This window comes from Mesocricetus auratus, unplaced genomic scaffold (assembly GCF_017639785.1).
Source record: "Mesocricetus auratus isolate SY011 unplaced genomic scaffold, BCM_Maur_2.0 Super-Scaffold_100691, whole genome shotgun sequence".
NCBI classification, from domain to species: Eukaryota; Metazoa; Chordata; class Mammalia; order Rodentia; family Cricetidae; genus Mesocricetus; species Mesocricetus auratus.
In genome coordinates this window covers 54042735-54067080 of record NW_024429267.1, presented here as the reverse complement: position 1 = coordinate 54067080, position 24346 = coordinate 54042735, and the positions used below count along the sequence as shown (strand labels likewise).

Genomic DNA, 24346 nt, shown 5'->3' with positions numbered 1-24346 from the left:
TCTGAAAATGGCCGCAAAGAAACACCCAAGTGTGCCCTCACCAATGTACCAGGCATTCCTTAATCCAATCAAACTGATTGTGAAACTGAGCTGCCACCTGAGTTTGGTGGAGACTCCAGGAGTCATGTGCCAGAGCTTAGCTCTTCCCAGGTCCTCGTCCCCTTTCCTATCCTCCTTACTCTCATATGTTGGCTAGTCTTTGGTCATCTGACATAGGCTAGGATAAGTCATTCTTCATGATTTCTGGTGTTACCTCATCTCCCAAGCAATACTAATGGCTCAGAAATGTATCCACTATCCTGCCCTCACACAGTGTTTTCTCTGTCTCTGTCTCTCTGGTTTTTTGAGACAGGGTTTCTCTGTGTAACCCTAGCTGTCCTGGAACTCACTCTATAGACCAGGTTGGTCTTGAACTCACAGTGATCTGCATGCTTCAGCCTTTTGAATGCTAGGATTAAAGGTGTGTGCCATCACCATCTGGTCTTTGCATCTCTTTGATATCTCAGATTAGTGCTCCTCCACCAATGTTTCCCTGCTTCTCTGTCTTGCATAGGGATTGCTTCATAACTTTGTGCTAGATTATACATCTCTATATCCATTCACCATTCTTTTTTGGGACATCTCATGTGTGTGTGTGTGTGTGTGTGTGTGTGTGTGTATGTGTGTGTGTGTGTGTGTTTGATGTGTGTCTGTGTGTAATGTGTGTATTTGCATTTGTGATGTGTGAATGATGTGTGTATGTCAGTATGTATATATTATAACATCAACTTGAAATTCTAAAGCATACTAAATATACTTAAGTTACTGTTAAATGATTGTTATTTCCTTATGATTTTGTGATATAGTTTCCCTAACTGTTTCTGACATGCAAAATTATTTTCAATCACAACTGAGACATATTTTATTAAGGAAAGCATTACAAGTTGTGTGATGTGTCTTACTCACTCACCACTTAAGATAGGGTCTTGTCTTGGATTTCTTAGCAGAGCATCAGTCACTCTTCTGTCACCCACCCACACAGTTCATCCTGGACAGTGGAGGTTTGCCTAGAGGGAAAGACATGAAAAAAAAAAGCTGGCTTGCTTGGCCTCACTACGGGAATGAATGATGAGTACCCAGGCTAACTTGTGCACAGCAGCAGGCCCTGATTGACTTTGCTGTTATCAAGGCAATGACTGTCTTTATTTTCCCATTTATAAAATATCTACTTGTGTTGCTATGATAAAATACCCTGGCACAAACAAGGAAGGAAGGATTTATTTTGACTTACCATTTCAGAGGTGTAGAGTCCATCATGGCAGAGAAAACACAGCAAAACATGCTGGCTGGTCACAGTCCATCCACACACAGGAGGCAGAGAGGGAAAAGGGTATAGGACCAGGCTGGACCTTGTCGAGGTTCAACTCGTCGAGGTCCAACTCATGATTCACTTCCTCCAGATAAGCTCCACCTTTTTTTTCTATTATCTTTCTAGCTTTATTTATTTATTTTTATTTAACATATATGGGTGCTTTGACTGCATGTATGCATGTACACAATGTGTGTTCCTGGTGCTCGCAGATGTTAGAAAAGGATTACAGATACCTTGGACCTTCCTGAATGGTTACCATATAGGTGCTGGGAATTGTACCCTGGTCTTTAAGGAAAATAAGTACTCTTAACCATGGAGGCATCTCTTTAACCCCAAGGCCCTATTTTCTAAGTGATCCATAACCTTCCAATGTGGCACCAAAAGCTGGGGAACTTGGTGACAAACATAACATGCCTGTTGGGGGCCAGTCCATATCCAAACCATACCATTCATATATCAGCTTATTCTGTGGCTATTGTGAAATGCTTAAGTATCCAGCCCTTAGTGTGCTTGGAGGAGCCAGCAACCAGCAAGATATAAACGTTTGTCTCCCAGAAACTTATCTACTTAGTTGAAGTACAATAAACAAGGCATAGTTTGTCATGAGGGTGAAGTGTCAACAAGGTAAGGTTACAGGGTAAAAGGTAAACTGAGGCACAATCCCTTTAATAAGGTTGCATCAGAGACCTATGAGATAGGACAGGTGCTTGAAGAAGAGCACAAGCTGGGCTGTTGGAGGGACAGTCTGTGTGACTGTAAGACAATGATCAGGGGACAGTGATTTGATGGAGTATGTAGTAGACCTCGGGGCCACACTGCTTGTGGGTTGACCTGTCACCAAGGGTGTTTTATTCATGTTGGTCCCTTATACACTTATGACTTCACAAATCCCTATACAATAGAAATGTGCCTACAGAGAGAGAGAGAACACAATGGTCATTACCACTGTGATACTCATTTTTCACTGAACTTTTTAGTTTCATGGGTGACCAGATATAAAAGCTGACTAAATAGAAGTATTTGGTTGACAAATTAAAAAGGGTTGGAGAGATAGGTCAGCAGTTAAGAGTAAATACTGCTCTTACAGAAAACCTGGGTTCAGTTCTCAGAACATATACCAGTGCCTCATAACCACTTGTAGCTCCAGCTCCAGGGGACTCAACACCATCTTCTGGCCTCCACTGGTTCTTGCAGTCATGTGCAGCACTCCCATACACATTTACACATAATTTTTTTAAAAAAGTGTGGTTTTGCCGGCGGCGGTGGTGGTGCATGCCTTTAATCCCAGCACTAGGGAGGCAGAGGCAGGTGGATCTCTGTGAGTTCGAGACCAGCCTGGTCTACAAGAGCTAGTTCCAGGACAGCCTCCAAAGCCACAGAGAAACCCTGTCTTGAAAAAACAAAAAACAAACAAAACAAAAAAAAAAGTCTTCTTTTAAAAAGGTAAGAATAATGTTGTCAGTGGTAAAAGTGATAAAATAAGAGGGAGGAGGGTTCATTTGGTTTTGGTTTTGGAGTCTGTCATGGTTAATTTGTAAGTGTTAATTTGACACAATCTAGAATCACCTGGGAAGAAATTATTAATGAGAGGGTTGCCCAGATTGTTGGTATGAGCACATCTATGGGATATTATCCTGATTCCTAATTGTCATAGAAAGTTTTAGCCCATTATGGGTGGTAGCATTTCCTAGGCTGAGGATCTTGGACTATGAAAGTACAGAGATAGGGCTGAGTACAAGTATCAATGCTTTTATTTCTCTCTGTCCTTGACGGAGGACTGATATAAGTAGCTGATTCAAGATTCTGCCACTCTGATAACCCCACAGTGATGGACTTTACCATGAAATGGTGAGCCAAGACAAACCCTTTCTTCCTGAAGTGGGTTTTGTCAGGGTATCTTATCACGGCAACAGAAATGTAACTAGAATTGAGATACTTGGATTTTGACAACCAAACGAACTCCTTGTTTCTCCCTTTGCTAGAGGGCTGTAGTTTTGTCCAATAGTGCACACCACTGTTCAGCCTTATTCCTCTGTTTTCTCTAAGAAGTGATCTTTCTTCCAGGCTTAGAACATGCTATGTTCGGTGAATTGAAAGCCAGTTATGAAAACACTGTTTGCTTTATCATTTTATATTCCAATCGCCCAATTCCTGCACAGCCCACCCCATCCACTCCTCCCAAAGTCAAGGCTTTCAATGGGGAGTCAACAAAGTCTGTCACATTAAGTGAGAGAGGACCAAGTGCCTCTCTTCTGTATTAAGGCTAAACATGGCATCGCACCACAGGGAATGGACCTCAGTGAGCTAGCTCATTCACCAGGGGTAGATCCTGGTCCTACTGCCAAGGACCCTTCCAAACCACACAAAGATGCAACAAAGGAAGAAAACTACAGGTCAATCTCTCTCATAAACATTGAATCAAAAGTACTCAACGAAATACTGGCAAACCAAATCCAAGAACACATTAAAAAAATCTTCCACCATGACCAAGTAGGCTTCATCCCAGAGATACAGGGATGGTTCAACATATGAAAATTTGTCAGTGTAACCCACCATATAAACAACCTGAAAGAAAAAATAAACATGTGATCATCTCATTAGGTGCTAAAAAAGTCTTTGAAAAAAAATCCAACACCCCTTCGTGATAAAGATCTTAAAGCCATCAGGGATACAAGGAACAAACCTAAACACAATAAAAGCATTGGACAGCAAGCTGACAGCCATAATCAAATGGAGAGAAACTCAAAGCAATTACAGTAAAATTAGAAACAAAACAAGGCTATCCACTGTCTCCATATCTATTCGATATAGTACTCAAAGTTCTAGCTAGAGAAATAACAGCAAAAGGAGATCAAGGGGATACAAATTGTCAAGGAAGAAGTCAAACTATCACTAGTCACAGATGATAATTCTACTCAGGAACAGCTGATAAACACCTTCAGTGATGTGAGAGACTACAAGATTAACTAAAAAAAATCAGTAGCTCTCCTATATACAAATGAGAAAGAAATCAGAGAAACATCACTCTTTACAATAAGCACAAATATAAAATATCTTGGGGCAACTAATCAAACAACCAAAAGACCTATATGACAAGAACTGCAAGTTTCTAAAGAAAGAAATTCAAGAAGATATTAGAATTAAAAATATTATCATTAAATATTAGGAGTGCTTGTTTAAATGGTGTTTAGAAAACTTCATAATATATAAGAAAGAAATGCAACATATAAAATTTGCATGTATGTAGGTAGGAAGGAGGAAGACAGGGATCACATGGAAGAGTCAGAAACAGGTAACTTTGGGGTGATAGAATTACATGTATGCCTTTTATTTGCTTTATGGCAATTTTGCATTTTGGAGTTTTTATAAGATAGGTAAAAGTTGATAATTATACAAAAGTCAAAGAAAGATGATCCAAAGACTGCATAGTCCTTTTCTGATATGATCCACTGGGCCCCAAGGTCCACCTTCCTCTTACATGGCTGCCTCCTCAGGCTCTGCCATCCACATGAAGATGTCATATCACTACTGTTCTAAAGAGCGAGAGTAAGGCACCCCTGCTGTGCAGACATGAGGACCTGAATCCAATCTAAGCACTCACACAAAAGCCCAGGGAGGCAGGTGTAGAGGGCTTATAATCCCAGTCACTGGGAAGTGAGACAGGGTTGTCACTGTTGCTTGCTGACCAGCCAACAGAATATTCGGTGAGTTCCAGGTAAAAGTGAGGGAGTCTCAAAAACAAGGTTCTAGCTGCTGAGAGATGGTGACCGTGGTCGTCCTCTGTTCTCCACCTGCCCCCAAAATAGATAGACACATGCAGGCATATGAAATGTGGGAAGATAGGAAAAGAGAAATAATACAGGGAAGGTAAGGAGGAAGGAGGGAGGGAGGGAGGGAAGAAGGGAGGGAAGGAAAGAAAGAAAGAAGGATGGAAGGAGGTATGGAGGGAGGGAAGGAACGAAAGAAGGAAGGAGGGAAGGAAGGAAGGAGGGAGGGAAGGAGGGAGGGAAGGAAAGGAGGAAGGAAGGAAGGAAAGAAGGAAGGAGGAAAGGAAGGAAGGACATGTAAGCAAGCTTGTGAAGATGAAGCTGAGGAGATTCCCTCCTCACTCTTTCTGTCCCCTCCACTTCTCTCTCTTATGGAGATAAAAGGCTGCTTCTTAAGGAAAGCATATGACCCTGTCAGCATAAGCATACAATGACTCCTTAACACAGTTTCACAGCCTTGACCTTACACAGCAGTTCAGCCCGTGGTCCACAAGTCTCCAACTATGTCTGTGAGCAGTGATGGACTCTGTCTGTTTCTCACTGAACCCTCCAGTTCAGAGCATTGACAGTGAGCATCACAGATGCTTTCCTGGCTCAGGGGCCAGGGTGGTATGAGACCCAGGCATGCAAATGTCACTTCCAGTGTTGCTGCATGCATGGTGCAAAATAGAATTGAAGTCAAGCTGAGTCAGGAAGGGACTTGGGCCTCTGAGTTAATTTATGATAACCAGTAGAAGCCAAAATGGGGCACAATCTACATTCCTTTCCTTTGACCCAAGCCTAAGAGTAATTCTAGAATCATCAGTTAGAGGTAACATTTAGAGTTAACCTATTTATCATTGCAAAATACACATCAAGGTACAGTCTAATCCTGTCCTTGATTTTTGTATAAACACAGCATGCGATCTGACCAACTATATGCCCTGGTTCTCTCCCTGGCAGGCATGTTTGCTATATGATACTGAAGAAGATGGAAGGATACAGGACCAGTATATGTGTGTGTGTGTTGATATTGTATATGTGTATTTTCATATGTATAGATCTGTTTTAATGTTCATACATTATTTAAGTACGTGGGCATATGCAAATATGTATATGTGCATGCATATAATGTATATTATATGTTTGTACATGTGTACAAGTGCATGTGTGCATGTGCATATACCTTCATGTGTGTGCATATATATTTGTGTTTGTGTGCATATGTACATATACATGCTTTATGTGTATTTGCAAATATGTATGCATGTATGTCTGTGTGTGCAAGTGTGCACGTGGATGTGTACATGTGGGTATGTATAGTGTGTGTATGTATATATACATTTATGTGTGAGCATGTGTTTATGTATAGCGTGTTTTTGTGCATATATATGTGGGTGTGTATGTGTGTATCTGTGTGTGCAAAGAGCAAAGATGAAACTGAAATCTGGAAGCACTTCCAGGTTCCAGAGTGCCTGGAGACCACACAACAGCCTGGCTTTAATGAAAGGGGATTTCTGTCTTCCTCTCGGTTTGTATTTATGCTTTACTGTTATAATCTCTGCTTTTTGGGTAGGTGGCTATTCATATTCATTGAAAACTAATAAGGAACATGTGCCTCCAGCTTGTTCCTAGGTTGGAAATGGTACTCATTAGAAGAAAACCTTTGCACATGGCTCTGAAGTTCATCCCACCTGCAATGCAGTGTGTCAGCTGTTCCAATCTCAAAGGGCAGGCCAAGTAACCCAGCACCCAGAAGGTATTCTGTCCCAGAAGATGGACCGGGTGGGAAAGCCGCAAGTCAACCGAATGCAATTACCCAGGTGGAAATGAAGCCAGGAGCATACCAGCAGGCCCTTATTGTACGCTAGGGAAGGGATCACCAGATTTGTTGAGGCCAGTGGTCAGCGTCTCAACTCCAGGAGTCCCCCAGAAGGCAGACATTTAAAATGCCAAAGGAAAACTAAACACGGTATCAAGCTCACATCCATTCATTGGAAAATAAATAATATTAAGGCCTTGGGAGGCTCCAAGCTCTTTGTGGAAGGAAATGTTTCTGGATGGAGAGGTTAAGTGTTTCCACATCAGCTCCTCTCAGCAAGGCTATGGCGTGACGAATAATAGGTTGTACTGAAACTGACAAAAAGGGTTTTCCCTGAAGCAAACATGCTGAACCTAGGATACTTACCTGTTTGTAATAGACGGGTTCTTTTATTACCAGCTGATGGAGTAACTGAGTGACCTTGAGGCAAGTATTACTTCTTTGCCAAGAAATTGGGCAAATGTTTTGAGTTTGTGGCAAATAGAAGTAAGCTGGGATTCCATAGGTCTTTAAAAGGTGCTATGTGATAGTCAGACATTCATTTTACAGCCCAGGTTCGTTTTAATGTAGGGCCTCATCTAATTTCCCTGACCTTGGTAACATTTGTATTTTCACATTGATTGTTAGTGTGTGTGTGTGTGTGTGTGTGTGTAACAGAGGGAGAGAGAAAGAGAAGTATATGTGAGAGAGAAGAGAGAGAGTGTATGGTGAGAAAGAGAAGTATATGTGAGAGAGAAGAGAGAGAGTGTATGTTGGGAGAGAGTGAGATTGTGTGTGTGTGAGAGAGAGGGAGACTGTGTGTGAGATAGTATGTGTGCGTGCATGTGTGAAATAGAGGAGAAAGGGAGAAAGAGAGAGAGAGAGAGAGAGAGAGAGAGAGAGAGAGAGAGAACATGTAGAGACCCAAGGTCACAATAGGCTGACGTCTTCCTCAGTTGCTCTCCATATTATCTTTTGAGACGGGGTCTGTCTTTGAACTGGGATGACAGCAATTGGCTAGACTGTCTGAATAGTGCACTCCTGGGATCTGCCCATCCCCCCATACTTATCCCTAGTACTAGAGGTTACAGGTGCTTGCTGCCGCACTCTTCTTTTATGTCTATGTTCGGGATTTGAACTCAGGTCCTTATGCTTTCATAGCAAGCACTTTACCCTTGGAGTCTCAAGAATGGAGACTATTGGAGAGGGGATAGAAGAATGTCTGTTTCTATGCTATTATGAACACATACATTGTCATATACCTTAGGCTCCACTCACCCATTCCCATCAGGCAGGGACCTGGGATGCCATCAGGCCAACGGTTCCTTTTTTTTTTTTTTAAATAATTCTTCCTTTTATGGGACGCAGATATCAGTGTACCAAGCCATGTGAGAAATAACAGAGAGGCTTCTCTGGGCTAGATGTCTCTTTGACTGTGTGCGCCTTTAGGAGAAGGGGCATCCTTGGGTCCTCATGTGGGTCAGATTTCATTCCCAGAAAATCAGCAAGGATGCTGTAGCGTTCTTCCTGTGAGAGGCTGTTGGGAGACATGTGGCTAATCCTGAGCCCTCTCAATCGCCCCTCTCATCATACACAGAAAGACACCAGCTATTCTAATACTTGGCATTAAAAACAAACGAAATGCTTTCTGGTGGTTTTCTTTGGGATTTTGTCTGCCTCCAGAGGCCGACTGCAGGAAACCTGGGCTGCCAAGGCTTGAAGGGATAAGGCAAAGTTAGCTGGCATATTGGATGCAGCTGTGACTCCCCAAGGGAAGCAAGCCACCCCCTGTTTTATTTCTCATACCCCCATCCCCCATGTCACCCCTTCCCCATCTCTGACAGCAGATGGACATATTTAGGATGCCCACTAGTTTATCCTTCACACAGGGCCAGATCTCCCAAGGGGCCCTTTCATGATGAGTAGGGTCCTTGGAGGTCCTTCAGGGAGCACACACTGGAACACCTTGTCTGAACTCCAGCTGGGACCTTACCGTGTATTTAATAATTAACCTGATCAGATTTCTTAGTCTCTTTTCTTTTCTTTCTTTCTTTCTTGACACTTTATGAGTACTAAAGTTTATCTCTCACAGAGGGAAATAGAGAAACAATTAGTTTAAATTAATCCAGAGCTCTACAAACCGGGGGAAATACACCCCTGTTGTTTAGAGGTGTATCTTGGACTAATTACCTCCTAGTTTTACTAGCCCTCTATAACAGGCAGCCTTGTACATGTTTTTATGGGGAAGCTGGTTTTCTGAAAGACTGAAAGTCCTGGCAGAGAATGAAATAGGTGCTGAGTTACACTCCCTCCTAAATAACCATCCTCAATGGCTTAGCTTCCCAGGGTTAAATTCTAAAAATGGAGACTCTATAGGTCAACAATACATCCCTGAGTGATCATTATTTATCTGAGTTCTTAGTATTTATGGGTCTCAGTAAATAGTCAGTGTTTCTCTGTCTCTCTGTCTCTGTCTCTGATACTTTGTCACAAAGTTCCTTAAGGAAAAAGACATGATTATGTCCCAACTGTATAATAAGAGAAGGGTTCAGCCTGTTGAAGTCTGTTATGAGCATGAAAAGAGTAGACTCTGCGAGGCACTTCCCACAGCATCAGGCTGACCTTGTATTGATGGGGCTTGCTGCCTATCGGTCCATTCCCAGGTTCAATGAGAGACCTTGTCTCAAAGAAATATGATGGAGAGTCTTAGGGCAGCTGAGGAACTCTACAAGTCCACAGGGTGTGTGTGTGCGTGCACCCTTCACAAAAGAGGATGCTCTCTCTAGGAGGCAAAAAAAATTGGGGTCAGGTTCTTCCAGTACAGAGATGAAGGGAATTGATTCTTTGGGGTTTTCACAGCCAGGTGAGATGGGGTGACTCCTCCTATTATGTGAACCCTAGAGATGTCAATTTGCTCCCACAGCCCCCACAAAGCAGGCTCATCCTAGTTTAGAAGTGAGTATGTCTTAGCAATGTGCAATATGGAAGTCAGATCACTGCCTACAATGGTTAAATACTCCTGCACTTCGTATGTGAGAAAAGCTGAGACTCTAGCCAGAGTCCATCTCACCAAACCTGTCCCTCAGGGCAAGGTGCTGTCTGGTTTGTTTTGGGGGTTTGTTGTTTGTTTTGTAACCACTGAGATATCTTCCCTGGGGTCAGGAAGATGGTAGAGGTCACAGGGTAAAGAACAGACAAGATTGAACCAGGGTAGCAAGACAAAGACAAGAAGGGATTCTTTTCCTCTGTTCAAAGTGCCATGATTTCCTTGGCAGTGCTTTGTGGCTTTCTCTATTCTTTCTGTTGCAATCAGAACACAAATCATTTCACCTATTTTCTCTCCTAGGCGTGTGCTGATGGAAATGAAGACAAATTAGAAAATGGTGGGGTTTTGTGACTGTCTATGGTGAAGGAATGTGTTTTATTTTTTAAGGTTGACTTCAGATGTGACTGTTATAAGTGGCAATCAAAATGATTAGAAAAAGGCAGTGTTGCAAAGGCAACTCTCAGGATACCAAAGTTTGTGACTTAGGTACAAGAGCCATGAAATTATAAGATGCTGCTGTACGGCTGAGTCTCACATTGGCTGGCGGGGGGGGGGGGGGGTGGGGTGGGGGTGGGGCAAGTTTTGACCATTAGCATTTGTTGTTGGCATACCTTACAGGTGACTGGTGTGTGTGTGTGTGTGTGTGTGTGTGTGTGTGTGTATGTGTGTGTGTAGAAGGCAGAAGACAACTGTATGTTCTTCACTCAGATGCTGGACTTCTTTTTTTGAGATAGGGTCTCACTTTTTTGGAACTTGATAAGTAGGCTAAGCTGGCTTCAGGGAGCCCCTGGGTCCCACCAGTCTCTGCCTCCCCAGCATCAGAATTTCAAGTCCATTCCTCTGTGCTTGCTTTTAACAACATGAACTCCAGGTACTGAACGTATGTCCTCCATCTTGTGCATCAGAGAGTTGACCCAATGAGCCATATCTTTAGAGATCCTTAAAGGGACCTGCCTAATGTCAAGGACAGGGATCTGCACACTGTCATTTCAGATAGCACTTGATTGTGTTTAATATCTTAAAAGAAATAGAACAGAATTTCCTTCATGCTAAAATAACCATATTAAAGCTAGACAATAGCACTCCTCTGGGGATACCATTCAGACTTATTGTCAGGGGTATATTGTGGCTTAGGAATCTTTAGGGAGAATTAACTTGGGGACATATTTTGTTTAGCCAGTTTGAAGTATACAAGTGAAAATATTAATACCATTGCTACTTGTCCTGAGATATGCATTCTATCAGATCTTTTCCCCCTGCAAGACCTGTCCCCATGGTGGTGGGTCATCTAGGAGGACAGTTGTCAGACTGAGAACACAAAAACACAGAATACCCAGATCTCAACTAAGCAACAAGTCATCTTTACAAACATGGTACAGATAGTTCACAAGACATTATCACATGTAATGCTGAGGACATATTTACACTAAAATAATATGTGATCTATTTACTGATTTACCAGCGAACCTGTATTTTATCTGGTAGTCTTTTAGTCCAAATTCTGTCAATCTGGCCTTTTCCCCCCTCAGGTTAAAAATCAACCCAACCAAATTAAATCTAGCTTTATCGACCAAACCTGCTTAGCTATTGGCAACCGGAAGCTGAAAACTCAATAAAAAAATGCCAACATTTCTTTGAGAAAACTGTTTCCCACCTGGCAAAGCATTTAGTCATCTTTGCCTTCTTCATCCTCCTCTTCCTCCTCTGCTCCCTCCAATCCTCTGATTTATCCTTTCCTCATAATTCTCCTCCTCCTCCTCCTCCTCCTCCTCCTCCCTTTGCTTATCCCTTTACACAATAAGCATGTTTATTAAACCTCATGGACTATTTATTCTGCTTGGTAATAGAAAGTGAATGGGGTAACTGAACTTCCTGTCTGCAGAGCTTAGAGATTAAAGGGATAGGTGCCCACTTAAGAACAATAGGAAAAGACGTGTTTAAGTCATGTAATGGTGCAAGGGTACTGTAGTAACGCAGAAGTCTGGCATAGTCCTCGGTAACAGCTATCAGTCTTCAATTGTATGCCATGATTGACTGAGATTTTATTCTGTGAATTCATTTATGGGTGGGGGGTGCTCTGATGCATGTGCAGAAGTTATAGCTTGTAGGATTCGGTTCTTCCTTCCTACCATGTAGCTCTGGGGATTGAACCCAGGTCATCAGGTTTGGCAGCGAGCACCTTTACCCGCTGAACCATCTCACCTGCCTAGCAGTTTGGTTTTGTTCATGACCAGCCAGAGGTTATTCCGGGCAGCTTTCCGAAGTTGCTGTCCTCGGCCTCCTGGGATGTGTTCTCATCCCCAGTGTAAATGCTTTCACCAGGGGACAAGCAGCTGACACTGGCAACTGGAATCTTGGGCACAAGTCACCGTGCCCCCTGCGTAAGCACCCACGGCTGGTCGGCAGACAGGGTTGTGTTCGGTGGTGCAGGGAGAACTGGGTGTGCATACCCCAAGCGTCGAGTGTGACGTAGAGGCTAGAAGACAAGGCGTTCCACAGGGATAGCAGAAGTGAAGTGTGCATGAGCTTTCGGGGATGCTCTCAACTTAAACTGTGCTAAAGTCTGCGTTGCAGGGAAAGTATGAGCAGATATGAGAAGTAGTGGGTAATGCATTTCGGCTTGGTTCTCAGGTATGAAAAAAAAATCATTCGCTTATGTCTGAAATTTGGCAGTCGCAGGGTTCTGAAGTCTACTTGAGGACCAGGAGGATAATGGTTAGGTCAGTGTCCTGGATTATTTGATAGGAACTTTGTTGGAGTCAGTGATGTTCATTGGCTGGATGATGACTCCACAGATAAGAGCTCTGGTCACTCTTGGAGAGTTGCTTTCAGTTCCCACCACCCACATGGTGGCTCACAACCACCTGTATGTAACTCAAATTCCTGGGGATCTGACACCCTCTGCTGGCCTCTTTGAGCACTGCATGCATGTGGTGTCCATATCATCCCTTCCACCAACATACATACATAACACTGTGTGTGGTGGGGGGGATTAAACTAAAATAAATGGATCTTTATAAATAAAAGAATAACTCAACACAATGCATCTCCATCTTGGTGATAGACTAGCACGTCCCTGTACCTTGACTTTATGCTTTTTCTCTGTTTGCTGCTCCTGTGTTTCCCCTTTGGCCAAATCTGTGTGTTTGTTGCCTTACTTGTTGCTTCTGCTTGAGCAAAGCAACTCAAGGAAGGGAGGTTTTGTATCAGAGCAGGGCTTGAGAGTGCCACCCACCGTGGAGGGAAGACAGAGCAGCAAGAGGGAGGCAGCTGCTCACACTGTATGCGTACAGCAAGCAGAGGGGGCGACGGATGCTGGTGCTTAGTGTATCTCTACTTTTTATCCATCCCTAGACTCCACAGAATGGCACAGTCATGTTGAGGGTTGGTCTATGTACCTCCATTAACCTAATGGAAAACTCTGTCACAGACATACCTAGAGGTTTCATTTCCTGTGACACTCTAAATCCTATTGGGTTGGCGATGAAACTTAGCCGTTGCAGCTGCTCCATAAGGGAACCCAGATTTTCTTTAGGAGGTTAGGTTGAAGACAGACCATGGACTCCACCTTTACTCCTCTGACATTCAGCACCATAGCACTCCACCTATGCGTGGAGTGTCTGAGGCAGTCAGTCCACGTAAGACGGAGCTTGTATTCAGTGGAATCCTCTCCTGCCGGGCTGAACAGCTCATGAACCTGGGAGCACCTGTGCCCTCTGATGCTGTCTTTTGCCCTAGGATTTGTTGTTGGTTCCTTAGCAGGTAGGGCACAGCAGGCTTCTGATTAAGAGAGTGATTCTAACCAGATGCCTCAGACTTCCACCTAGTCACTTACATGGAAAACACCATACTTCAACAGAACAGAAATGCTTCAAAAAAAAAACCAAACAAACAAAAACACAAAAAACAAAACTATCTCTGATAGGAATAGCTTGCCTGCTGAATGGTTACGGCTACCAGTGTCTAAGAGGTATGTGTGTGGTGTGTGGTGTGTGTGTGTGTGTGTGTGTGTGTAAGTGACAACATGGACTTTACAATTCTTATGGACCCACTTTGCTTTACTTAGGGAAAGCCTTAAATGTGTCATGAGGATTCTGAGGCTAATGACCATCAACACCTAGAACATTACAACAATCCAATGGAATGGAATAGCATTTTGGAATGTAGCAATTTGTGAAGAAATTGCTGATAGCACAGACTCATACTGAGAGCTTTACATATAAGTGGTCTATTGCTTCTACTGCGAGCTATTTATTGAGCCTTTTGTTTGTAAATAACACAGTGTTTCCTTCCTGGAATCTCCAGAGTCAGAAGTTCATATGAGAATACCAATGCCCTTGGTCAGAACTGGTGGAGGAGGTCACGGATGCTGCTCTTAGCAGTCCTGGTCACTGAAGGAGCTCAGAGGGTCATGTGGGATGACAGTGTCCTCAAGCAGAAGATGCTTGACTGTCTGGTCCGGAAGACCGGTTGGATTCCCACTGCATCACTCGCAGATAGCAGCTTAGCTAGCCGTGTCAAGTCCTCACCAAGTACTTCAATGACTTTTCTCCTGGCTGCAAAAAGAAAAAAAACAACTTCAAAAGGGAGCATGTACTTGGATCACAGTTTGCAGGTCTAGTCCGTCATGGCAGGGTGCCATGCTTGGAGAAGGAGAAGGAGGAGGAGGAGGAGGAGGAGGAGGAGGAGGAGGAGGAGGAGGAGGAGGAAGAGGAGGAGGAGGAGGAGAAGGAGGAGGAGGAGGAGGAGGAGGAGGAGGAGGAGGAGGAAGGAGAAGGAGTAGTCACATGGTGTCCATACCCGGGAAGCAGGGAGATGAACGCTGGTGCTCCGCTCACATTCTCCTTTTTATTCATGTCAGGAGCCAAGCTAGTGGCTTGGTGGCTCCCACATTTAGGTTGGGTCTTCCCACCTCAATTATCCTAGCTGTGAGAATCCCTCACAGACATGCCCAGAAATTCGTAATCTCCTAGGTGATTCTAGGTCCTGTCAAGTTGACACCTAACCACCACACCAAGTCTGCAGTGGCTCAGTTGGAGGTTTCCTCTCCAGTCTCATCTTGGGGTCTTTGCCCTTTGCAGCTTCATGGTAGCCTCTGGGCTGTGGCTAACACGCCCTTGAGATACGGATAGAGATACAGTGTGAACATCTGACTTCAATCCCAGAGAAAGACCACACGTTAGAGGGGAAGAGAACCAAGGCTTCATCCTGACCTGTACATACATGTGTGCATGCACAGACACAATAAATAAGCATACTTTTCAAATGTTTTTAAAAGAATGAAATATTTCAAAAGCATGCCTTGAGTTGAGGGACAATTGTTTATCATGTTTAAAATACTTTGTTCTTTAGCCATGCACAGGACACACGCGTGGTGTCTGACTCCATGTCAGCTCTTAGGGCTGTGAAGGTATGACCTGCTGCTGTGAGTTTAGATTGTCATTTGAGAAATGCAGCCGGGTCAGCAGACAAACTGCACCTTGGGAAGTGAGGGTTTGGGGAAAGCTGCTTCACGAGACACCTCCATGCTGACTGAGAAAGAAGAACTGACTGGGATCACCGGTGGGAACTCAGAGATCACATCATCAACATGATTGCAGTGAAGTGGGACTCAGGGCAGACTGTCAGGGGTGAAGAGAATTTACAATCTGACCCTGAGCAGAAATAAAGGACTGATGAGATCCCTAGGGTCTTGACAACTTCTCTCGGTTCTAGGCTTCAGTGAGCCGGGGGACATGGCCAAGAGACTTTGCAATTGGTGTAGATTAGACACCTGCTTCAATTAATATCTTTCACCATTTTATGGATGGGATAACTGAGGCCCAGATTCTCCCATGTAAAATACAGGTGGAGCTGGCTTGATTTTCTCTATCATTTTGCCCCGGGGGGTCATATGCATGCACCCCAACTTGAGCTCCTGTCTTCTGAGCTTGGGATAGCTGGATTGGAAGAATGTTTGCCTAGCATGCCCAGGATCCTGGGTTCACCGGCCAGTGCTCATGCAAACCAGGTACATGGATCCATGTCTACAATGTCAGTACTGAGCAATTGGAGGCAGGAGGATCAGAAGTTGAAAGTCATAGTGAAGCTAGTTCAAGTGCAGCTTGGGATGCCTGAGACCCTGTCTTTAGAAAACGGGAAGAAATGAGAGAGAGAGAGAGAGAGAGAGAGAGAGAGAGAGAGAGAGAGAGAGAGAGAGAGAGAGAGAGAGAGAGAGAGAGCAATTTCTCTATCCTCATCTTTCTCTCTGCTTGCACACAGATTTCAGTGGCTTGCTGGAGCCCAGGCTATTGCCCCACGCCCCACGAGTGTCCGGACTTACACAGGGTTAGCATCGTGTGTATTGCGTTTTGACTCCGGGTCTCTGTGAGAAAACTGCCTTTGTACGAGGTCTTTTATCTGAAAGGACGTCTGGAGTGCTCAGCCGACTTCGGGGAATGGAGAGGCGCGCAGAGGCTGGCTGCCCACGCTCCGGGCATGCGTGAGCACTGCCAGCAAAACACAGCTGGCACAGCTAATTTTAGCCTCGCCGCCGCCTTGCAGAGAGACCCTTTAAGGAAATATATCTTCTCTGAAACAGTCTGTATTATAATGTAGCAGCTGATAGAGAAGTGTCAGAAATTATTACTGGTGTGTGGGGGGAGAGAGAGAGAGAGAGAGAGAGAGAGAGAGAGAGAGAGAGAGAGAGAGAGAGAGAGAGAGAGAGAGAGAGAGAGAGAGAGAGAGAGAGAGAGAGAGAGAGAGAGAGAGAGAGAGAGAGAGAGGAGATTTTATTCTCTAACAAGCGAATAAGCCTAAGGATCACCTTGATTTTTATTTTTTAACAGATGGATAAGGTCATAAAACAATTATTTCTGATAGTTAAGTACACCCCCTTGTTGAGATGGGGCATGACTTCCCCCCAGAAGTACCCAACTAAGAACCCCAACTTTTTCTCCTTTCTTGAGCATCCTCTGTGTCCTCTAGAAGGTAAAACGTTGGTTTCATCTTTAGGTCCTGGGTTCATCTGGCTTTCAGTGTGCTAAAAGGTTTTGAAAAAGCCGTGAACACACTTTTCCCCCTCTTAACTAGGAAGGTTGGCATGCGTGTGTATCTGAGAATGTATATGCACACATGTATGTATATATATATATATATATTTTTTTTTTCTCCTTCCTTCCTGCTCCCCTAGCAGGGTCCGTTTGTTCAGCAATGCTATGCCTCACCTCTGGGAACTTGACGATTGAAAAGGAGAAGGCCGCTTGGGAGCTTGGGAGCCATGCCCCACCCAGGCACCGCAAGGGCAGGCTGGGGTTCGGTTCCACCTGGGACTCAGCTGCAGACGCTGCTCACTCTGCTATTCCAGATAGCCAGCAGAGGGGTGGCAGCAGCCTTTTTCTTTCGTCGTCTTCTTCTTCTTCTTCCTTCTTCTTCTTCTTTTTTTTTCTTGGAGGAAATACTGCAGCCTTCTGGACTGTGTACGCGGCTCCCTGGAGAGGCTCTCTCTCGGTTCCACCCACTGGCTGGAAGGAGGGGAAGTGAATGAGAGGGGCCAGGCCAGCCTGAACACACCATGTCACTCTGGGAACCAGACAGCAGCAACTAAGCCTGCACGGGTTTCTTTTTCTTTTCTTTATTTTTTTCTTTTTCTTTTTCCTTTTCTTTTTTTTTTCCCCTCCAGTTTTTTTCCTTTCCTTTGTTTTTCTTTTTGCCCATTGTTTCTTTTTCCTTTTATTACAATTTCTTTTTTTCCAAGGTGGGAAAGAGACACGCGAGAGACCGAAAGCTGTACTGCAAGGGTTCCGAGTTGTGCTAAAGGATTTTTTCCTTTTTTTTTTTTTCCCTCCTCCTTCGCCTTTACAAGCGCCTGCGATTGACACCACTAGAGACAGGCTGGTTAGAGAGCAAACTGCTTCCTCCGGACTGGACCGGGCAGCCGGGAAGAAAGCAGCAAGCAGGCAAGAACCGGGGAAGCGTGTCTGGGGGTTTCTCTACGGACCTCAACCCCCCGTCTGTTTTTTTTTCTTCTTTTTCTCTTTTCTTTTGGTTCTTTGTTTTGCTTTGGTTTGCTTTTTTGGTTGTTTTAAATTCCGTACGGTGTTGGAACTAGTGAGTGGAGTCTTGGAAGCCTCATCAGTCACCCAGACTGCCGGGAACAGTGGATTAAGAGGAAGAAGCTCGCCCCGGGCATCATACACCCTGTTATTCAGTTTCCTGCCTCGGAGATAAAGATCCCAGCTTCATGGGCAAACGCCTGGATCAGCCACAAATGTACCCCCAGTACACGTACTACTGTCCCCAGTACCTCCAAACCAAGGTATGGCTGGACCCGTGAGCTCTGGAAGGCAGCATGGTGTCTGGCGCTCCTCGGGCAGGGGTGGGGGGGTTATGGCAAGCGGACCCTTCCCTCACCCTCACCCCCATCCCCTCTGCCGACCTCTTTCAAATTGCTAACAGTAGGAATGGAGTTAACAGGGCAGAGGAAGAAGGGAGAGGGAGCCCAGAGTGTAGCTTTCTCTTTGAAGACAGGCTACTTTCAATGGGGCGTTCTTTTGTTATTTAGCAGCTGAAATGCTAGTGAGATGGTGAGTCTTTTTGCAGGTGAGCAGGGGATTTTAGAAAGGAGGTCCCAGGAGACGTTCTCAGGGACAGGAAAAGGGAACTTTAGGAGATTCTCTAGTGAGCTGTTCTTTGTGTGTGAATCTCAAAGATTTGAGCACCCCCTCCTTAGCCCCCCTTTCCTTAGAGAAAACACTCCGGGGTGGGGGCCACTTAAACTTTTCATGGCCTAGTGCAGCGTGGAAGGAGGGAGGGGGGAGGGTTCCAGGGCACCCGCCGAAGTCTCTCAGAGTTTGTTGAGTATGGTTTTTGCTTTGGCTCTCTCTCTCTCTCTCTCTCTCTCTCTCTCTCTCTCTCTCTCTCTCTCTCTCTCTCTCTGTGTGTGTGTGTGTATCTCTCTGTCTTTCTCTCTCTCTCTCTTTCTCACACACACAACACACACACACACACACACACACACACACAGAGAGAGAGAGAGAGAGAGAGAGAGAGAGAGAGAGAGAGAGAGAGAGAGAGAGAGAGAGATGATTGAGATGCTATGGGCTCAAGGAACTAATGCAAAGAAAAGGTCAATACTTTCAGAATGCCCCCCCCCATCCCTTTAGCTGCCATTGGGAAGTCTGAGTCTTAAAAAAGGCATGGGATGTAAGTGATAATAATTGGACTTGAATTGGTTAAAGACTTTGGGCTTTGTGTGAGCATGAGCTTAAGTGATCATTAGGGGCCCTGAGGCCAGCCCACAAAACTGAGCAGAGGGCAGTGCCCACGCGGAACTTTTATCCCTCAGTTAAGACCTCAAAGACTGGTAGGTGAGAAATCAATTCTCCAATTTGTCAATTCGATTGGACCTGATTTGAGAAGGGGGCTGCAGTGTTTGTGCAATAATCACTTCAAGTACATGGATAGTCTGACTTTGCATTGCATTAACCATTAACCCACCATCTTCTTAGAAACTACACATGCAAGAGTGAGGAAGGCAAGCTTGAGCAGTGTGTGTTGTCACTGGGTTTGCTGGCCTGGTCAGGATTTGGTAACTCATGCTATGGTTCTCATCTCCCATTTATCTGGTCTTAGCAGACAATGCCCATTTGAGAACCAAACTGGACAACAGCCTCTAGAAATTTCATTTTAAAGGCTGTTTTTTCTTTTTCCATTTTTTTTTCCTTTTTAGATAGCTCTATGTCTGCCCTGCCCCTCCAAGGTCAACTCAAGTTGCTTTTTGCCTTTGTGCCCACTTAGTTTGGGTTGCCGCTGCTGCTTAAATAGACCATTCCTCCTGTCTGCTGCCTCAGTATTAACTCTTTGGGCAAGTGGGTAGAGAATGCTGCATGCTACTTTCCTTAAGGAAATGGTCATGCAAGTTTAAAAAGGAAAAAGAATATTCACAGTCGTTTTTTTCTCCCCCCAAAGAAACAAAAACAATAAGCTCAGGGGTTGCCTGAAAAATATCAAACATTCCAAACCTTTTACTCATTCAGTTAAATTTTTCCAAATGTTTCCCAAATCTTGCTTTGTGCTGGTTCTGGCTTTCCAGGGCTGTGTGCAACCACAAGAGAAAGTTTTGATTGAAGTGAGTGAACTAGTTGGGGGTTTTGTTTTGTTTGTTTTTGTCCTAGATTTCTTTTAACCTATTACTCGCAGGGAGTCATGAATGCTGTGTAGAGTTAAAGAAACTGGAGGAGGGGGGAGGGAGGGAGAGAGAGAGAGAGAGAGAGAGAGAGAGAGAGAGAGAGAGAGAGAGATGGGGGTGGAGACAGAGCTCAGTAGTAGTGGGTAGAATGGAACCTGAAGAAAACTAAGAGGTTTTCCAAGTCTGTCTGGGTCCTGCGTGGCATTAGTGTCCCATGGACCCTGGCTGTGTCTCTGGGTTTTACGGCTTATCGGGCCAGCCAAAGCCATGGGCATTATCTGGAAGATTTAAAGGAAGTCAGCTCCATTAGGCATCCCAAACTGAGATTTAGGTAATGAGATCAGGGCCAGGAGGGAATGTAAGGTCAGCTTTTTGGGCTATCACGGTAGGTAGTCATATTGATTGTTAGGTTGTAGCATTTAAGCATGTAAGTGTCATGCATTGTTCTGGCGCCTCTGGACTGACAGACATTAGCGACATCTCAGGAAGCTGGAGACTTGAAGCCCTGGATTCAGAGGAAGTGTCAATGTCAATGTCTGAGCACGTGGGGGTTTTCTGACAGGGTTAATCCAGTCCAAGGAAGCTTTGTCAGGAGTGTGGAGGCCAAGAGAGCACCGTGTCCGCATGACCTTTGCCCTTTTCGCACATACCTATCTCGGAAGAGAACTCATAATTAGTTAATGGGAAGGGCACTATGTTTCTATTTATCTGATGAGCCTAGATGGACTCCACGGGAATCCACTTTTCCAGTGTTGCTCTCTAGTTGAAGGAACTCAAGTTTCTGGTTACAGCTAACGGAAACAATGTTTGCATATAAAGAATACTTGTGTTTGGTAGAAATAGAACCATGTGGTTGCTCAAAATCTCATCCCAGGGGTACCAGACCTTAAAGGGTTGCCTAAAATCTGGTGTCTTTCCTTCCTAATCTACATGAAGTTGTGTGTGTGTGTGTGTGTGTGTGTGTGTGTGTGTGTGTGTGTGTGTGTGTGGTAGAGGTAATAGTGGAGGGGATCCTCCTGGGGATTGTTATAGAACCAAAAGCTGTGTTTAATATAACTTTTAGAAAATGTAAAACAAACAACCCAAGTTCTTGCTTTCTACTTAGTGAAATGCTAGACACAACTTCGAACTTCTCATGAGAAAACAATATAAAATTAGAATTCTAAAAATCAAGGCAGAGGTCTTCCGTTCCCTCAAATGTATATTGTAGTTCAAGAAGATGGTGACATTTCCCCCACACTCTTCTGGCTTCCCATTAGGCGAGAACCTAACTTTCTACTTTGCTTACTAAAACAAAATATTTCTGTTTCTCATCTCCTAGAGTAATTTTCTAGAGGCTTAAAATGTTTTATAGGAGAAAAATCATATGTGTAACCTATATAATGTATTAACTATCAAATAACATTAAGTGTACAAACTCTCATGCATTTAGATGACATGAACACTTGGCACTTGGCTGTAGCTATGATTTGTAACAATGTTGTTGGACTGTGCTCACATCTTTAAATACTCTGTCTCTATTTTTTGGACCGAGATTTTTTTCCTTGCTAGAGAAGACAGTCTCGGGGCGGGAGTGGAGGCACTGCTTTTGGTTACAGCACAACGAAAAAACTTAATGACATGCTTTAGTATTTAAACAAGTGATGTTGCTTGATTTTTAAAAATTTCTCAAAGTAAACTGCTGCTTGGAAGGGCATAAAAGGCCAATCCACAGGCCTCGAGAAAAGAAATCTGAAAATTGTACGTTATCTTACTGGCAAAATACAAAAAGGCACTTGACTCTTCCAACCCGACATTTTTTCCAGGAAATCCACCTGTTGGTGTTGGGTTTGGAAACTCCAGATGTATTTTTGCTGTGAATTTGGGGCACTTTGGGTAGGAGTGTTCTTGAAGAAGAACAACACACTTGTTGAAAGGAGAAAGCCAGGGAAGGGTGTTGTGCTTGCTCAGGGCTGGCTGAGTTGATATTCCTGGGTATGGTGGTTGATGAACGGATAGTTCTCTTTTCTATGGTATGTGGAAAACTTCAGTCCTGTTCCCTGAACTTCAGAAAGAGCCCCCAGCAGGTGTCTGGATCCTTACTTTTACATAAACTTCCTGCCTCACAGGCTTCCTCTGCTCACCCAGTAACCAGAACCATGTTTCCCTCTCTAGTCCTTTGGTTTCCCCTGAAGGTTCCTCTGCCCAGTGGTATTCAGAGGAGCCTTCTGTGAAGCAGGATCTGGTGTGAGGCCCGAGTCTCACCCGCTGAGCACTGACTGCAGTTTGTAGCACCACAGTTTACAGGCCGGCCTGCTGTCTCCCACTAAGAGTCTAGCTGGGTTGCTATGGGCCACAGGAAGAGCACAGGATGAGGGGCGAGCGAGGAGGGGGTCTCTACAGGACCAAGTCTTTTTAAAACGGTGTACATCCAGATCCTGCAAAAGCAGAACCACACTTCACACAGTTGTCAGGCAGGCACAGGAAGGCAATCCTGCAGGAGGGAGGGAGGTTGGGATTTCTTAGTACTTCCTGCCTGGGCTTTGAACTGATAGCTGGTCTTGGTAACCTGCCAGTTGTTTGAAAACAGCCCTGAAAACTCCCAAGTTCTGTTTTTCTTTGAAAACTTGAAACGTACAAAACTGGTTTTCTTAAAAAACAAACAAACAAACAAAAATTTGCAGCCATGAACTATTTAGATACAATTTCAAATATTTTCCTTTGCTTGGAGCAGGGGTGCATGAGAATATGATAAATCTTGTTTGCCTTATTTTCAAGTGTACAGAGTTTTAATTTGTTTTTAAAAAGAGGAAAAGGGGGCTCTAAGAAATTACTGTCTGAGTTCAGTTCTTCCTTCCTGCAGGTCCTTACGCACAGTGAAGGCAGGTGCTGCCTGGTGTAGGTTTTGCTGTCTTTTCTAGAATGTGCTCTGATCCCTTTAAAATGTCACTTCAGATTGTCTAGAAAGTTATTTTCTCTCCTAAATCAGAACTTAGAGGAAACAGCATCTATATTTCTTTCACAGTCCTTCCTGGAGCATTTCCCTCTAATTTTCTTTCCATTTACAAAAGGAATAACAGAATTATACAATAGCAGATCTTTTCACATGCCGGAATGGAATAAGCTCTGTTTGGGAGTTGAGGACAGAGACACTCTGCAGGGAGGGACACAAAAGAGGAAAAGGGGGTTGCAAGTTTGTCTGGGGTCTTTCTGGCTTCAGGGATTCTGGGAGGAGTCATCTTTGCACTAATGTGATTTTGCGCAAATCTCTCTTGACATTACCAGCCTTTCGGCAGAGAAAGAGAGAAGGGGTCACCCACGGCGATGCCACTGGCAGATTTGTAAAACATCGTCTTTTCTTTGAAAGGAACTTTTTTTTTAGTGTCAAACTTTTTTTTTATTCAGAGTAAATGGTGAGTGTTTGTTCACAATTGGCTTCAAGTACTCCACTGAAATTGTTTTGTAACAGTCTCACACACCACAGCTGTATGTGATTAACGAGTGTAATATCCAAAGCATGTGAGAAGAGACGTTTTTATGTTATAGTTGCTGCAAAGCAAGAGTGCAGATGGGGCAGGGAGAGTGAGCAACAGGGAACGCGTCCATGTGCTGTGATGTGTCTTGAGGATGTGTGTTACTATTTTTTGCAGTAGTGGGAAAACATTGAACTGTTTTGGCTGTTCTTTAAAAATATGTATTTTCTGAAAATGAAAACAGATGGCTACTAACAGTTGTTTAAGAAATATGCATGTGTATGCCCCAGTGAGAGACATTTAATTAGAAGGCACATTTCTATTTAACAGGGCTGACAGATATGCAAAAGGAAAGCTCAGAATGACCCTCAGAATACAAATCCAAAAGCAAAGGCGAACTTTCCACTCTTTCTTGATATTACAAATAAAATTGTCATATCTTTCTGCTTAAATTTTTTGGGGCTGCTTTAATCTTTGGAATTCTTATCAGAAAACCTTCATGGCATTTACCTCTAAAGGAAACATTGGCCTATGAAAAGGATCAACAATTTAGAGATAGCAAGATGGGAAACTGTGTTTGTTTTGAAAGATAATGGGAACTACAATAGATGGCTTTGTAGGATCGTGGCATTCCCATTGATGATGTTAAAAACTAGAAAATGACACACAAGGCCGTGTGCTCTGCCTCTGTGTTTTTAGTAATGGTGCTGTAAGAAGTGTCTGGGTTCTTTATGGTATTTGGGGGATAATGTTACTCATTAGAGGTTATAGCTTCAAAGGAT

The 24346-nt window shown here is 44.0% G+C and overlaps 1 protein-coding gene and 1 long non-coding RNA gene across 11 annotated transcripts in view; one reads left to right on the top strand and one right to left on the bottom strand.

The window, feature by feature from the left end:
- Nucleotides 1-24346, top strand: part of Rbms3 (RNA binding motif single stranded interacting protein 3) — a 775988-nt gene that overhangs the window by 117980 nt on the left and 633662 nt on the right. For 6 of the 10 annotated variants that reach the window (XM_005075052.4, XM_005075051.4, XM_005075041.4 and 3 more), the window contains exon 1: nucleotides 17487-18240. The exons of the other annotated variants lie outside the window; for them this stretch is intronic. In XM_005075052.4, the coding sequence (XP_005075109.1) occupies nucleotides 18166-18240 (75 nt within the window). In that variant the 5' untranslated portion in view covers nucleotides 17487-18165. Of the gene's footprint in view, nucleotides 1-17486; nucleotides 18241-24346 lie in introns of those variants that run through there. 10 annotated transcript variants of the gene reach the window in all.
- LOC121137562 lies at nucleotides 13985-17466 on the bottom strand. Its single transcript, XR_005874845.1, has 2 exons — nucleotides 17150-17466; nucleotides 13985-14500 (listed from the first exon to the last, which is right to left on the bottom strand). It is a non-coding gene; the product is annotated as an uncharacterized LOC121137562 (long non-coding RNA).